The 16,233-nt window shown below is 41.1% G+C and overlaps 2 protein-coding genes across 2 annotated transcripts in view; one reads left to right on the forward strand and one right to left on the reverse strand.

Annotated features, from left to right (window-relative positions):
• The first annotated feature begins 1,513 nt into the window (after positions 1-1,513).
• On the forward strand, positions 1,514-8,066 carry plk4 (polo-like kinase 4 (Drosophila)). The gene is made up of 15 exons (XM_041812909.1): positions 1,514-1,699; positions 2,562-2,657; positions 2,970-3,065; positions 3,327-3,441; positions 3,553-4,534; positions 4,616-4,707; positions 4,976-5,322; positions 5,413-5,517; positions 6,303-6,405; positions 6,495-6,644; positions 6,757-6,985; positions 7,077-7,179; positions 7,264-7,401; positions 7,502-7,608; positions 7,698-8,066. Exons 1-15 carry the CDS (start codon positions 1,670-1,672, stop codon positions 7,807-7,809), a joined length of 2,805 nt encoding a protein of 934 aa, XP_041668843.1. The 5' UTR covers positions 1,514-1,669; the 3' UTR covers positions 7,810-8,066.
• Positions 8,067-10,236: 2,170 nt separating this feature from the next.
• itpk1b (inositol-tetrakisphosphate 1-kinase b) overlaps positions 10,237-16,233 on the reverse strand; it is a 44,523-nt gene continuing 38,526 nt past the window's right edge. The window contains exons 9-11 of the mRNA XM_041813139.1: positions 15,722-15,789; positions 15,483-15,645; positions 10,237-12,627 (exon numbers count right to left, since the gene is read on the reverse strand). Of these exons, the coding sequence (XP_041669073.1) occupies positions 12,308-12,627; positions 15,483-15,645; positions 15,722-15,789 (551 nt within the window). The 3' untranslated portion in view covers positions 10,237-12,307. The remainder of the gene's footprint in view (positions 12,628-15,482; positions 15,646-15,721; positions 15,790-16,233) is intronic.

Raw genomic sequence — 16,233 nt, forward strand, 5'->3', positions numbered from 1 at the left:
GATTCAAAGATGGCAACAATAAAACATTTGTCTGTAAGACAACATTGCTTTAGTCTGACGTTTTTTACATTACCTGAGCAAGACAACATCTATTAAGTATTTGCATCTGACGGATCCTGAGATGAGATCGGGAAGCTCAAAAATGACGCAAGTTTGGAGAAAAACACGGTCATATGATTTTTCTGCTAAAGATGTTTAAAAAAGGGGACTGGTTGTCAAGTTGTGTGCCAAATCATAAATGATCATCCTATAGCATTATACTTATTACCACAGTAGATCTAAAGGTCTGTGATTACACACAAAACAGTGTGGTTTATTTACCCTCAGATGACTAAAGCCTAAAGCAAGATAATTTTTTTTATAAAGAATGATATTTTTCTTTATGCCTTATTTTTAACAAGTCATGTGAGCATTTTTACTGATTCTATTCAGACATTAAGCAAATAAAACATTCATCCATCCATTTCTACACCACAATGGGGGCTTAAGCTTATCCAAGGTACCACCAGGCCAGGTGGGGTACACCGTGCCTGGACTGGTAGTCAGTTAATCACAAGGGTGACGCACATCTAAACTTGTGCACACTCAAACCTACAGGCAATTTAGAGCCACCAAATGAAGTAAATTCATGTTTCTGGTCTGTGGCTAGACGGAAACCTCTCCCAAATTCTCCTAGACAGATGTTTGCAAAAAATTACAAGAGGGCTTGCATGTGTTTTGCACTGAGGAAAGACTTTAGTCAAGCCGACTGCCATATAGCCCAGATCGGTGGAGGGCTGCACTGCAGTGATGATTTTCCTTCTGAAAAACTGTCCCATCTTAACACAGGAACGCTGGAGCTCAGTCAGTAACCATCAGGTTTTTGGGTAAATGTCCCAATAGTTGTATGCTTATATAGCGAGTAAGGGGTTCTAGTGTCAACCATTGTTTGGTTATTCTGAACCACTATAAAAAAATATATAACGGTTTAACAGCTATTTCTTGTCTCCACCATTAATTTGCAACTATCATACTTGTGTATTAATTTAAAAAGATACATATTCTAGCAGACTTGGCCAGGAAAAGATGGATTTAATCCATACATTTATTTTACCAGAGCACAGCTTTATTATGTTGCTTGAAAACATTCCTTTTACGTTTTTTGTTTATTAATTACTTAATAAATTTAAATCACTGTGCACCTTCGCTGAATATAGGAACAACCTATTTATTTCCCCGTAAAAAAAACTAAGCTTGCAAAAAGTCCTACACGCATAGTGTATATTTATTTAGGTCTTAACTATGAATCTAAATTTAATGTATTTCTGGTAAATTTTCAGTCTCAGAAAATGAATGAACTCACTGCATGTAAACGTTGATTAGATACTCATTTACATACGCTGCATGAAGGACAACAGAGCCGTTTAATCTAGATTCAATGGCACTGAACGACACTTTAAAATGGGGCGTGGCTAAACATGTTGCTGTCAGGTGACGTAGTACGTTACGTAAGCACGGGACTAACGGGCGGATATTTTCAAAATGGAAGAACTGACAAAGTTTTGGAGGGTAACACAAATACAACATCTAATTACCTTTTGCAGACACCGATATTGACCGTCGATGCACATAATCGATCGAGGATTTTTAATCGGTCATTCATGCGTTTGCCAGAAGAAAAGTAGGCACGATGAGTGTTTCTATCGGAGACAAAATTGAGGTGAGTGCTTTTGTTTGGCTAACGCCCACAAGCTAGCTAGCTACTAACTATCTCATGCTCCACTACGAGTGGGAGTTTACCACTAACTCAGTTTGATTGTAATTTAGTAAACGACGTTTGACGCTTTATAACAACGTCGTAACTGTCGAAGATGCATTGAAATGTATTCGTTTAACTAAAACTTAAACTGGGCCAATACAACGTTAGTTAACCACAGAATAAAGTTATCGGCATTTAACTTTTTCAAAAGCATGTAACTCGTTACATCTTGTTTGCTGCATTGATCTTTTAAGTATTCGTTGTTCAACATTAACCTGTGAGCGTTATTATTAGCAGTGTTTTCAATGTTATCAGCAGTATACACAGCCTGGTCCGTGACTGTGTAACCTTACCCTGGATCTCCCGGGACAAACAATGATAGTTTGCTCTTTCAGTATGCTGCTTAGAGACGGCTTCTTGTGGCCCTCATTAGCGGGAAGACAGCCGGGATAATTGAAGGCTTTGGTTGGCCATATGACGGCGTCAGGTGTTTGTGGCATGTTTGACAGTTAACGTTTGTTGTGGGAGGATTTCTCCCCCGTGTTTTAGATGCCCGATTGTCTGTTTAACTGTACATCCAGCATGTCGCAGCTCAGAGGGACAGTGTTAGATCAACTTATTCACTATTTCTATCAAAACCTTTCTCTTGACGCTAAAACCAGCAGAGATCATGGGGAAAGTTTATGTTATGTCCAGGAGCTTAGCATCGAGGTACCATGCTTTTAAAGATCTATCTGTCCTTGGATCATAATATTATTAACTATTTCTCTCCACGTGGAAGTCTTTTTCTGTTAAACTCAGTTATTTTAATCCATCTTTGTAGGATTTCAAGGTCCTTACCCTCCTTGGCAAAGGCTCTTTTGCATGTGTATACCGGGCAAAATCAGTGAAGACTGGTCTGGAGGTTGCTATAAAAACGGTAAGACTTCTTCATCCTTTTATGACTTAGTCTGTAATATGAGTTAATTATAGGACACTTTGGCTGTTATGTAGACACTTAAAGGCCAATCTGTTGTCTGGGACTGACAGTTGACGTATACACTGTTCATTATTACACCTTTGTTGCCTCCCGGGGGATCCTGAGGTCCCCCGGCTCCCCATAAGGTGTCTTTAAGGGCGACAGATTGAGTATTTGCCATGGGACCAGACCACTATGCAACAGTGCTGTACCACAGAACATCTTGTTTTGTGAATGGCAGGTGTGTAATTATCTCTTTCTTGTCCCCTCTAGATTGACAAAAAGGCAATGCACAAAGCTGGTATGGTCCAGCGCGTGACAAACGAGGTGGAGATTCAGTGCCGACTGAAACATCCTTCAATACTTGAGGTAACATTAGTTTAACTAAGCATTAATATGTTGTGTTAAGTTTTTAACAAGACGCCATGTACAGTCTGTTCTCTTTACACTTAAACTTCAAATGGTAAAGGCTAAGCAAAATTGGAAGCAAACAGCTAGAATTTAAAGTTTAGTTACATTAAAAAAAAAAAATCTGAGCAAGACTCATTTTAATCTTGTTTAAACCAGTATCTTTGTTGGTCATTTCACTTTTACATGCTAGTATATGTTTTTTTTTAATTGTTTTTATAGCTGTACAACTACTTTGAGGACAGTAACTATGTATACTTGGTGTTGGAGATGTGCCACAATGGAGAAATGAGTCGGTACCTCAAAGAACGGAAGATGCCTTTCACTGAAGATGAAGGTCAGGCAGAATTTTTTACTTGTAGCTATAGGAAAATAAGTTTGTTCTCGTAAATAGTTTACCAATTTTGCAAGCTGCCTCTTTTCAAAATTGTCATTTTTTGCTTCACAGCAAGACATTTCATGCATCAAATAGTGAAAGGGATGCTGTATCTTCACACCCACGGCATCTTGCATCGAGATCTGACCTTGTCAAACCTTCTGCTGACGAGCAACATGAACATAAAGATCGCAGACTTTGGCCTGGCCACTCAGCTCAAACTCCCAAATGAAAAGCACTTCACCATGTGCGGGACACCCAACTACATCTCCCCTGAGGTGGCCACACGAAGTGCCCACGGCCTAGAATCAGACGTGTGGTCACTTGGATGCATGTTCTACGCCTTCCTGATGGGTCGCCCTCCTTTTGATACAGACACAGTCAAACACACGCTATCCAAAGTGGTTCTAGGGGAGTATGAAATGCCCAGTCATGTTTCTCTTGAGGCTCAGGATCTCATCCATCAGCTGCTGCAGAAGGACCCCACCCAGCGGCCCAGCCTCTCTGCAGTGCTAGATCACCCATTTATGACCCAGAGCCTGCTGGGCAGAACCAAGGAGCTTGGCCACGGGGATGAAGGATCCATAGACAGTGGCATCGCCACCATCTCCACAGCCTGCACCTCGTCCACCTCAGCCAGCAGCAACAGCCGGCTCCAGAGGAGAACCAGGCACATGATTGGCTCCGCGCTGCCTAACCGTATGACACCTATATCAAGTCTTCCCCGGCAACCAATCAGGAACTTTTTTGAGGAAGGAGACCAGTGGCAGCAGCAGCAGTTGGGAGACAGATTTCACAGAGAGGGCAGGAGCAGGGGGGGTCATGGAGGTGAAACAGGACAGCCTCATTCTCGCTACCTGAGGAGAGCTCACTCCTCTGATCGCTCCAGCTCTTCAGCTTCAGGTCACGGGTCAGGTCAAGCTGAGCTGGGGCGATGCCACTCAGAGGAGATGCTGAGTGGATTAGGAGGACCAGTGTTTCCCATGTCATCCAGTCAGCACCCTTTTTCAGAGCGGGGAAGGCTCCCATCTCCTCCTGTAAAACAGTCAGCAAAGTAAGAAGTTTCTCTGTCATCATCTTGTATTCATTTTGACCTTTTTCCCCCCTGAGACTAACAGATAATTTTCTGTTCCAGTGCTGGGTATTCATTATCCACGCAGACTGCACATCCACCAAGCTTTCAGTTTCAAGATCTAGAGGGGGTTACAAACTGGCTTAATAATGAGGGTAAAAATCTTGTCTTTTTCTTTTTAAAATCTGTTTTATGTGACAGGCTTTTTCCATCAGTTGTTTCCCTTATCCTTGTATTACTTGTTGATGTACATGAGTTTTTATTAGCAGATTTATTCTTATTTAGAGGCTAGAATAAGCTTCAGCCCCTCTTGTTTAACTGAATATTGATTAATGATGAAAAAAGCATTCAAACTTTAAAAACACAATCTAAAAACCAGCCTGCTTCTGTGCACCTTTACAAATGTTGTCATTTTTGTCTCAGGCTCTGGACACAGGCCCGCAGACAGCAGTGTTCACAGCAACAGCAGCAGCTTCCACAGCAGCAGAGGACCCCTAGGTGTACACAACTCCTGGTCAGACAAGCCCACGGACCGAGGTGCAAACCTTCAGCACAACCAGCATCACATGCATCACAACCTCCCTTCCAACTCTGAATCGTACAGAGAAAACGTCCCCGATACAGAGTTTCAACCTCCTCATGGCAGAGAGTTGAAACTCCCTTCAGTCAAGCCAAGCGTGGATAAAGTGAAGAAAACGTTAAGAGACATTGTCCCGCCTCTGTGTGCAGCCAGACTGAAGCCCATCAGACAGAAGACTAAAAATGCTGTGGTGAGATACTGCAAACATTTTGGATGATTATCGGAATTTTTCTACAATGGGGTTATTAAAGCTAAATACATTTACTCATATTTCTGACAGGTGAGCATTCTGGACACTGGTGAAGTGTGTATGGAGCTGCTGAAATGCCAGAGTGGTCAAGAAAGGGTCAAAGAAGTTCTCCGGATTTCCTGTGATGGCTCAATGGTGAGCTCATTTTGTTGCACTCACTGTAATTTGTTTTTAACTGGTTAGTAAACTGAACAATAATAATAACTTTTTTTAAAACAGAGGTTTACAAAGTGCTTTGACAATATGCACAGGAATACACAGAAAAAAAGCATAAGAACAAAGCGTAGTCACAGCAACAGTTTTATCAGAACTGGACTACATTCATTTATTAAAACAAGAGCAAAGAGCCACACTGAAAGCTTTAGCAGAGAAAGCGCTGTCTTGTCCATGTGAACTTAAAGCTTATAAAAACAAATACAGGGGGAGTTTGACTTTACTCTCTTTTTAGAAAGTCATTACTCTATTACATACATACAAAGGATATATTTGATATTTGCTGTACTTATATTTGAATTGTCACAAATAAACCTTTCATGCAGATGTTACATCTTGTGTATTATTTCAACTAAAAAGAATGTAACACAACAGAGTGGCAACATATGAATCTTCTAAATTTATTGACCCGAAGAGTTGATTTTTAAAAGAGTTTCACCTCTGACAAGACAAATAGCCAATCATAGTTTAGGATTTTGGGCTTACACCATGAACATCTGATCAGGTTTTAAGGGATGCCCATACCACAACTGACACCCTCTGGTTATGGCTCTGAAAGGACAAGATCTGCAAGAGACAGGTGCCCTTGAAATTGACACAGACTTAACGTAACGTTGAATGCTTATGAGACTGGGGATGGGGGTGTAAACCAACAGAAAGCAAGCCTGGTGTTGTTCTGTAATATACTGCTTATTGCTATTTTAAAGGTGACGATATACCAGCCGAATGGTGGGAAAGGTTTTCCTGTCCTGGACTGCCCTCCTGCTCCTCCTGAGGATATTCTCATTTGCAGCTATGAGGACCTTCCAGGTATCTTGATGGATCTAGTATGGTCACCTAAGAGCCATAACTTATGTAAAGTTATAAAAAGCGTGTTAAATTATTTATTTTTGCCACAGAGAAATACTGGAAGAAGTATCAATACGCCTCCAAGTTTGTGCAGCTGGTGAAATCCAAGACCCCAAAAGTGACACTTTACACCAAGTATGCAAAGGTGATGCTGATGGAAAACTGCCCCAATGCAGACCTGGAGGTTTGCTTCTATGATGGTGAGTCAAATGTGGAAAATACACCAGATCCTACTGGGGAGGAAGCAGCATTGATCTTTTTTCTGTCTGAGTTAATGTTATGAAAAGCTTCACCAAGACTTTCATTTTTCAGGCGCAAAGACCCATAAGACGTCAGAGCTGCTGCGAGTGGTGGAGAAGAGCGGGAAGTCGTACACAGTGAAGGGCGAGGTCGGGCTGAGCGGCCTTAGTCCAGAGAGCCAGCTGTATGTGGAGTTGTCTGACGAGGGCCATAGCATGTGTCTGGCTCTGGAGGCCGCCATCGCTGCAGAGGAGCAACGCAGCACCAAAAATGTCCCGTTCTTCCCTATTACCATCGGCAGGTGAGATCCATGAGCTACCGTGGGTTCATTCTTTGGTTTTGTGGCTTTGGCAGTGTGGATGACTCTATTTTTTCTATCTTATTCCTTGTAGGAGACCGGTTAACCCTAACTCTCCACAGTCATCATCTCTGCCCACCCACACAGTGCCTCCTGATGCAGCTTCACCTCCTCAACCTCCACAAATCACTCCTTCAGTGAGTGTCTCACAGCCAGACAACAGTGTAGAGGATTTAACACTAATGAGTTTTGTTCATAATTTTAATACACTTTCTTCACAGATGATCTCCTATGATGGCTCTGATTTCACCACAGCCAGCCTGAGTAAGAAAAGCTCCCCAGTGCGGCAGGAGCTGGTGCAAAGCACAGGAAAAGTGGTCAAGTCAATATTTGTGCCCAATGTTGGATGGGCATCCCAGGTAAGTGATTGTAAAGTTAACCTCACACTCTAAAATCAATCAGTACAGGATGTAGGGTTTTTAATAAGTGTTCATTTCCTTTCTTTCCCTTAATTCACAGCTGACAAGTGGAGAGGTGTGGGTACAATTCAACGATGGGTCTCAGCTGGTGGTTCAGGCAGGAGTTTCCTGCATCACATACACATCTTCAGAGGGAAAGATCACCAGGTAGAGAACCTTGCTGGAGCCATATGGGGTTTTCTGGTGTCGGTTTCAGCTCTTTAACTTCATCTCTTTATTGCCCTACATTTCTACAGGTATAAGGAGAACGAGAAGTTGCCAGAACATGTCAAAGAGAAGCTTCACTGTCTCTCCACCATCCTCGGGCTGTTGGCCAACCCAACAGCACATCACCTGCAGCCTCACTGACACTTGGTGGTTAAAAACCTTCCTAACAGAAAGTAGCATTAGAAATCTGTTGTCTGGTGTTCTTGTAAATATATGTGTTTTTTTACATGTACAGAAGACTAAGATTATGAAAAGATATATTTTTATTTCAAAAGATTTTGTAAAAAGTCTCAAAATGTCTGTGTTGGAAACATTTGTATCATGACCTCTGTCTTTTTAGGTTTCTCTATGAAATGTGTGAGACTGAGACAATAAAGAGGTGGAGGCCGGGTGAAGAATTCTGCACTTTGTTTTGCAATCTCCTCTTTGCACTTAAGATACCCACAAAGGAATTTTATGAAAAAAAGTATCAAAGTGTTAAGAGCTGGGATATAGTTTTGCCTATAAAGACTTCATAAATAATCAGGTTGACTATACAGTTGCATAGAAAAAATTAGAAAATCACGTTTTTTTTGTGTTTTTTTTCTGTGATGTAATTCAAGAAGTGTAGCTTCTACATATTCTAGAATCATCTTGGGCGCGCAGATGGTTGAGTGGTTTGGGGCGCTGCGCAGGCAGCCCGAGTTCGAATCCAATCTGTGGCCCTTTACCGCATGTCTCTCCCCACTCCCTTCCCTGTTTCTGAGTCTATCCACTGTCCTTCCTCTATCCAAAAAAGGCATGAAAAGGACCAAAAATAAATCTCAAAAAAAAAAAAAATTCTAAAATCATCTCATACAAAGTGAAATATTGCAAGACAGTTTTCTTTGTTCTAATAATTATTACGACTAACAACTAAAAAATCCACTATCTCAAAATATTTGAATATCACAGTAATTGGTTGGAGCTCCTTTTGCACAAATTACTGCATCTATGCAAAGTAGAATGGAGCCAATCAGTCCGTGGCACTGCTGAGGTGATATGAAGCCAAGGTTTCTCTGATAGCAGTCTTCAGCTCGTCTGTATTGTTGAGTCTGGTGTCTCATTTTCCTCATCCTCCAGAGATTCCCTGTGGAGTTCAAATCAGACAAGATGGCTGGCCAGTCAAACAGTATAACCCCAGTCAGCAAACCAGTTTCTGGTAGATCTGGCTTCACTGTTGGCAGGTGCCAAGTCCTGCTGGAAAAGGAAATCAGTATCTTCATAAGCTACTTAGCAGACAGAAGCATGATGGTCCTCTAAAATCTGGTAGATGCTGATGGTGTTGACACTGGACTTAATAAAGCACAGGGGACCAACAGAAGCGGATGACATGACACCTCAAACCATCACTGACTGAAAACTGAACTTCCTCTGGGACCTTGATTTACAAATAAAATCAACATTTACTTTCATCTGAAAACAGGACTGGACCACTGCGCAACAGTCCAGTTGTTTTTTCTCCGTAGCCCAGGTGAAAAGCCTATAACCTCTGTTGTTCGGGATTAGCTTGACACTAGGACTAGGACACTTGTAATCCATCTCCTAGACACGTCTGTTTGTGGTGGATCTTGATCCACTGATGCCAGTCGACTCCTTGTGAAGCTCCCCTTATACTTTGAATCTGCTTTGTTTGACAATCCTCTGAAGGCGGAGCTCATCCCTGTTGCTTGTGTGCATACTCTTCCTGTCAACTATCCATGACTATGCTTTTAAACAGCCTCTGAGAACAGCCTGCCCTTTCAGCAGTGACCTTCTGTGGCTTACTCTGCTTGTGAAGGGTGTCAGTGATTATTCTCTGGACAATAGTTAGGTCAGCAGTCTTCCCCATGATTGCAGTTGTGTGAACTGAACCAGAATAAGAGAATGAAAGGAAACCTTTGCAAATTGGACTTTTACAAAATATTCTAATATTTAGAGAGAGTGGATTTTGATTTTCGTGAGCTGTAATCACAAGGATTAAAACCTTAAAACCAAAGAAGTCTCGGAATTTTTCCCTTTGAGAGATTTTTAGTCCCACCCCCTTCCCCCTAGGGTTTTTGTAAAATCACTTATTACTTTAAAGTAGTAGTTCCCAACCTTTATTTCCTAGTGCCCCCTACTCAAAATACCACAGCAGCCCCAAAAAATAAGAGATACCCTAATTTTTCATCTTTAAGGTTGGCCCTTATACACTTCTAATCATGATCTTAAAAAAATATACGTGTACATGTAACTTTGACATCAGAGCAGACAGGGTCCCATGCCCATCCTCAGATCTTTAATGCCCCCCTCTAGGGGTGCCTGGACCCAAGGTTGGGAGCCACTGACCTAAAGAAACATTAAACCTTGTTGCTGATGGTCTTATTTTGTGGCATTACTCTAATCAGTCTGTTTCATATCCAGATTAAAAACTCCTCACAGGAGCTTTAAGATAAAGTTGCACATCTTTGATGAGCTTTTAGAAACATACTGGTGTCTCATGCCACAGTTTAAAGTGATTAAATTAAGAGTATACATAAAACAGCATTTATACACAAATAATAAGTCTGAAAAACAAAACAGCCCCAGAAGGTTTCACATGTTTATTTTGCCCTGTTGTTATGGCCATTTAATTAAAAAAAGGTCACAAAATTGTGGATTTTTCTCGATTACAGAACTGATACAAAACAACATACTGTACGGATGTAAGCCTAGGCATATATACACGTACTGTACAAGACACCCAAGACGTAAACATTCAGGTGGAAGCTGGGAGCGTGATGATACTGTCTGGGCTGCAGAAATGACCAAGGGTAAGATTAACCATTTATTTCCCATTTAGAATCACGACAAGGAGCACAACATGGGATACACAATATAGAGGTGACATAGGGATGAACCCTCAAGTTGCCCCGATTCTTGATTTTGCGAGGTAAGGATATGACAGTTTCCTCTAAACCTGCTGCGTCATTGTGACATTTAAAAGTGTTTTAGCTTATCAACACTCAAAACTCTCTGAATGTCCCAGAGAGATGCTGGTGAAATGGCTGCTCTGACACTAGGATTTACAATCACAGGGCGAGCGAGAGGACGGACAGTCCCCTCGGATATGGATGGAGAAAATCAAAAGCAGGCTCAGAGGAACATAAATCTGTTTTCACTGCAAGTTGGCACTCCTTCCCAGTACACATTAGAGGAAGACAACAGCATCAACCACAAGCTCATTCTGTCCCTTTGACACCTGTGCAACCATACCCAGAGTTTTACTACACCCCTAGTAAATAATCCACCGTTTGCTCCACAACATCCCCCTGTTTTTCTTTTCATTTATATAAAACATTTCCCCACAATAAAATAAAGTTGCTCTTAGATTTCAGGACAAAGATATTAACAAAAGTGGAGTAAAAAAAATCTCACAGTGAACACTGGGAACAAGAGCTGGACCATTTCCCCTCTCCACCTCCCCTCCTTATGATTTAACTTGTGTCAAAAATACAGCAGCTGAAACACAAGAGAGACTTGGCAGGGAAATTTAAATCTAGATCTGTTGTCGTTAAACAGTATCAAAATATTTCATACCCAATCTTTACCTTTCAGGAATTATTGTTTTTCTGATTAAAATACCACAGCAGCCCCAAAGTCTGTTCTGATAGGTTACGTTGAGCTCACAGCACAGGTAGATAGAAGCACTGAAGACATGTGAGAGAGTCTGCGTCAGGAGATTACACACCCATAATGTGATGACAGAAATCTCACAAAATCCCACTGGAATAATGACAAAAAAATCATGGAATTTCTGGAAAACATCCACAAACACAAAAAGGAATGCAATCCTTGGGGTGACTCAAACAAGGATGCGGTTTGTTTGTTTAACACCTAACATCAGTCATACAGTAACGCACTCACAGACCTATAAACATTGGTGCAACAATGATCATTTAAAAAAAACAAGAACTTGGTCACATAGTCATGGAGATTAACTTTCCTCTACTTAACCTTTGAAGATGCTTTTTTTTTCTTTCAGGCATTCTTTCTACACTTAAAGTGTATCTAATGGCACTCAGAGCATTTGTTCAGACTAACCAAATCTAAGCTAGACTCATTATGTCCTCCGTCATCGGAGCCAAGTCACATAGCAGCCCTGGATCTGTGGAGTAGTGTTCAAATGTCCGATCACCTCCTCTCCTCTTCAGAGAAGTCAGAAGGATTATGGAAACAAACACGCGTCACAGGTCAATCTAAGCGTACCTGTACGTTTCTATGCATTTGTTTGAGACACAATTGATCATACATTGCACATCTAGTGGCACATCTCTCTCCAGTCCTGAATGGCTACCATACCTGGACCCTTTCATCACAGAGAGCTCATACAAGAGAGAAAAATAAAATCAGCTATTAGGCAAAAGTTCCCAAAAGTTCACATTACAGTACTGTTAAGTCTCATTAGACTAAACCAAAAATACAAAAAGGCAGAGAGAAAAAAGCGTACACCCAATCACCACCATTTTCAATAACTATATAGGAAAGGGTTTGCTTTGATTAGATATATTATCATCATTAACATCATAATTATTATGATTATTATTAATTATTATTGTCGCCATCGTCTTCCGTTTCTTTGTTCAGGGGTCAAACGGAGTAAGGACATGGGGGGGGTCAGTCACTGGGAGGAAGCCTTGGTAGCTATTGTGGACACACAGTGCTGTTGGAAGTTGGGGGACATGGCCGTGTTGCAGCCCAGTCTCTGACGTGGGCCCTTCAGGCCCCCGTCACCCTCCACGATCCAGGGGCTGCCGCTGGCCTCTTTTCCCAGCATGCCGCAGCAGCCAGGGGCCGGCGGGGCAGCATTAGGTACCGTGGTGCTCACCGGCAAGGCTTTGGGCTGCTCACAGGAGGGGGCGAAGTCTGGGTTGTGGCTCTGGAGGACGCTGGTGATGTGGTTCAGGAGGTCATTGAAAAACTCCGGGACACCCTCGTAACCTGAGAGGAACAGATAATGAGAATTTAAAAGCTTTTCAGCTAAACTGGATTAATTCTATTTTAAATGTATAGTTAGAAGGAGGAGGCTGCATTTTATCATTAAATGATGCTAGAGATGCACAATATTGTCAGCAGTACATCGGTATTGGCCAACAATAAAATTTACGCCGATCTGTACGGCCGATAATGTGACATCATAATCAAGCACACGCGATGACACCGGACATGCGCCAACAATAAACTCAACATGTCGGCTGTGTGTGTGAAGTTTGAGGTGTGGGAACAAGACAGCAAAGTAGCTGTTTGCATGGCTTGTAAAGTACATGTGATGGGAGGAGGAGCACGACAACACGCTTTTAACACCAGCAGTTTAATTTTGCATCTTAAAAACCATTGCCCTGATGACTAGAAGGACTTTCTTCAGATAAAGAATGACAAAACTTCGTGCCAAGGAAAACTCGTCAACAGTCTCTACTTAAGTCATTCGACAAAGCTAAAAAATACAGCAGCAACCACCCAAAGGCAAGGAGCTGAACAGGAAAATCATTTAATTTATAGCCCTTGATAATCAGCCTTTCAGCCTGGTAGAATAAATGGGCTTCTGTGGGCTAATGATACATTTAAAGCCCTGCTACGTTATACCTAGCAGGCACTTATAGCCTTACCTGAACTGTAAAACTTCATTTCCAGTCATGTGGAGAAGCTCCTCGTTAAAGCTAAACATGTTTCAGATATGGACAATAGAGAAAAAGAACGTGCATGTTGTGTTACCTGACAGTGCGTGAAACATGGCAAAATTCCCATTAAACTTGGTTGCTTAGTTTGTGCTGTTTAAAGCAGAAGAGGAGAACTACTTCAGTTGAAGTTTTATTTAAAATCATATTCAAGCTCTGAACTATAGCTAGATTTTTATCATTTAAGAATCTGTCTTTTTGTTGTTGTTGTCCAAATCCAACCCCAGGCCCTTTACCACATGTCTCTCCTCCGCTCTCGTCCCTGTTTCCGACTCTATCCACCGTCCTCCTCTATCAAAATAAAGGCACAGAAATGCCAAAAACAAATCTTAAAAAAAAAAAATACATGTAGCATGTAATGCACATGTCACCAAAAGACATTACTGTAAGTTTTTCATTAGTGTATGGCTGTATTTGAAAAAACAATATATCCTTCATTTCTGATGAAAATCAAATATTTTGTCTATTTCTAAACAAATAGACTACCAAGTAAAAAAAAAAAGATGTACAATGGAAGAATGTAATTGGTGTTTTTTACAGTGGAAAAAAATGTAATTAACTATTGGTATCAACCAAAATGAGTTTTAAAATATTGGCTTATTGGATATCGGCAAAAATCCAATATCGTGCATCCCTAATGATGACTAATATTACAGAGTGATGTGAGAAACAACAGATAAAGTATCTATTTATAGGTTTTATTTTGGATTAATTCCCCTTTGCCCCATGCGGTGAAAGGCGGGGTACACCCTGGACTGGTTGCCAGTCAATTGCACGGCTAACATATATAGACAAACAATCTGGCAAGCTCACACTCACACCTATGTGCAATTTAGAGTCTCCAGTTAACCCAACGAGCATGTATTACCCTGAGAGAGCCTGAGCATAGACGGGAAGAACATACCAATTCCTCATGGAAATGCCATGTCAGAAATAAGATTGGTGTATCGTTTCAACGTGTGACTCTGTAAAAAGGTGATTTTCTGTACATCTATGGATGCATTTCTAATAGTGTAGTTATTCATCAGATACATATCTGATGAGTAGGCTTTATTGTAACATTTTCATGATAAACTACACAAACGCTTTCACTGGGACAGTCCATTTTTAAAACATAAAGATGTTGAAGATAACATTTACAAAGACAGATTGCTGGGTGTCAATTAGATGTCTTATTTCTAAAAACTGATATTTTAGGGAGATTAATTACATTTTTAACGGATAGAGTGAGTGTTCGATGCTGTGCAATACAATACAATGTAACATCTAATGCTTGCATGCTGTAGGATTTGGTGTCATCCTGCTTTGTTTGACAGTGAAATGAATCACTTATCTTTACCATGTATCATGTAAACAAAGGCCATTTTGACAGTAGGTTATGCCTCTATCTGAGAGCAACCCCACCTCTTTAGTTTCAGGCATTAAAAACTACTTTATGTAAATAATAAATCTCATCACTGATGGTTTTATTTGCTCACCTGGCATGCCAGACAGACTGTTTCATGTATCTATTTGCATGGATTTTCATCATCCATGCAAATTGTTTTGGAAGGGCAGGACTATTCAAAAATGTTTCAGAAGGTGATTGGAGGAATATTCTGTCCGTCACACTCATTAGGGGTAAATCAAAATGTTTAGTAGACATGGGCAGCTCTAGTAGTAACCTGAACTCCACAGACAGATGTTGCAGCAGTTTTTAAATGGTGGATCTTGTCAGTGGAAAAAAACTCATGACATGGCCAGTCAGGAGAAATGTAGTCCAGTTCTATAGTCACGATACTAAAGCTACATCCAAGCTAAATGCTTCACCAGCGGTTTGCTACCCTCTCCCAGCAAAACTAAACTGCGGCCTAAGTAACCGCCTCATTCTCCTGAGATGACGCTGATTGGTCAGGTCCATTTTCAGGCCTAGTTGTTTCAGACTGGAGCTATGCAAGAAGAATTCACCTGATGACGGACATCGAATCTACTTCCATCTGCTTTACAAGGTTATGTATTTGCCACTATAGCTAATACAGAGACATCAGTTTTGATTTCTGTTTCATCACCAGTTAAAAGTTCCTCACAGGAGCTTTAACGCTCATATAAAACCATTCTGAAGTTTCTCTGTGTTGTACCTACCAGGGAATGCATTGACATCTATGACTGCATGTTGGCCTGTTTGGTTGTTGATGATGACATCGATGCCAAAAAGGGACACGCCCAGCGCCTGCCGCAGTGACCTCGACAATTCTCTGATGACATCATCGCTGGGTGGCTGAGACACGCCCTCTAAATTCTCTCTCTGTTATAAAACATTTCAGTGTTAGTAAATAATCAAGTTTCCCATAGAGTGGAAGTCAGTGAGTCTGTTGACGTACCGTGGTCAAGTCTGAGGATGACTCTGGTTTGGAGACATTGTGGCTGTTGAAGAAAATGGCTTTCCTGTCTGAAATGGAAACAAACATAAAGGGTTAAAACTGAATTATGAAGCTCTGTGGGGAAACTTTGCTTTCTCAGAGAAGTCAATGTCAAACATTTCCTATTCAAAGCACTAGGTGGCAGCAAAGCTCAACTGGTTACAGCACAATGAGCTGAACAGTTAACTTTAATTTACAGCTTTCAGCAGGGTGTTAAAAACAGAAACCTTCAAATGAACGACCCTGATGTGAGGTATTTTAAACTTGAACCTTCCCATTCATAACAATGTCATGTTGAGGGCTCTTTAAAGATCAAAACAGCTTGTAAGTTGTCCGCCTCGGGTGACTGTTTTCTTTGAAGCGGTGACAAATGTGACATGATAAGTTGCATAATTCATTGCCCCTTTTTTCTGTGTTATTGCTGTGATAATAAACATTATGAAGGGAAAGAAGATGGGAAGGAGCCCAGGAAA

Source organism: Cheilinus undulatus, linkage group 18 (assembly GCF_018320785.1).
Source record: "Cheilinus undulatus linkage group 18, ASM1832078v1, whole genome shotgun sequence".
Classification (NCBI taxonomy): domain Eukaryota; kingdom Metazoa; phylum Chordata; class Actinopteri; order Labriformes; family Labridae; genus Cheilinus; species Cheilinus undulatus.

Bases quoted from the DNA above. Each gene is read 5' to 3' on its own strand.
- plk4 (XM_041812909.1), top strand. From the start codon at position 1,670: ATGAGTGTTTCTATCGGAGACAAAATTGAG. The intron at 5,518-6,302 runs GTGAGCTCATTT...GCTATTTTAAAG, and splicing joins TTTCCTGTGATGGCTCAATG to GTGACGATATACCAGCCGAA. The intron at 7,609-7,697 runs GTAGAGAACCTT...ACATTTCTACAG, and splicing joins TCAGAGGGAAAGATCACCAG to GTATAAGGAGAACGAGAAGT.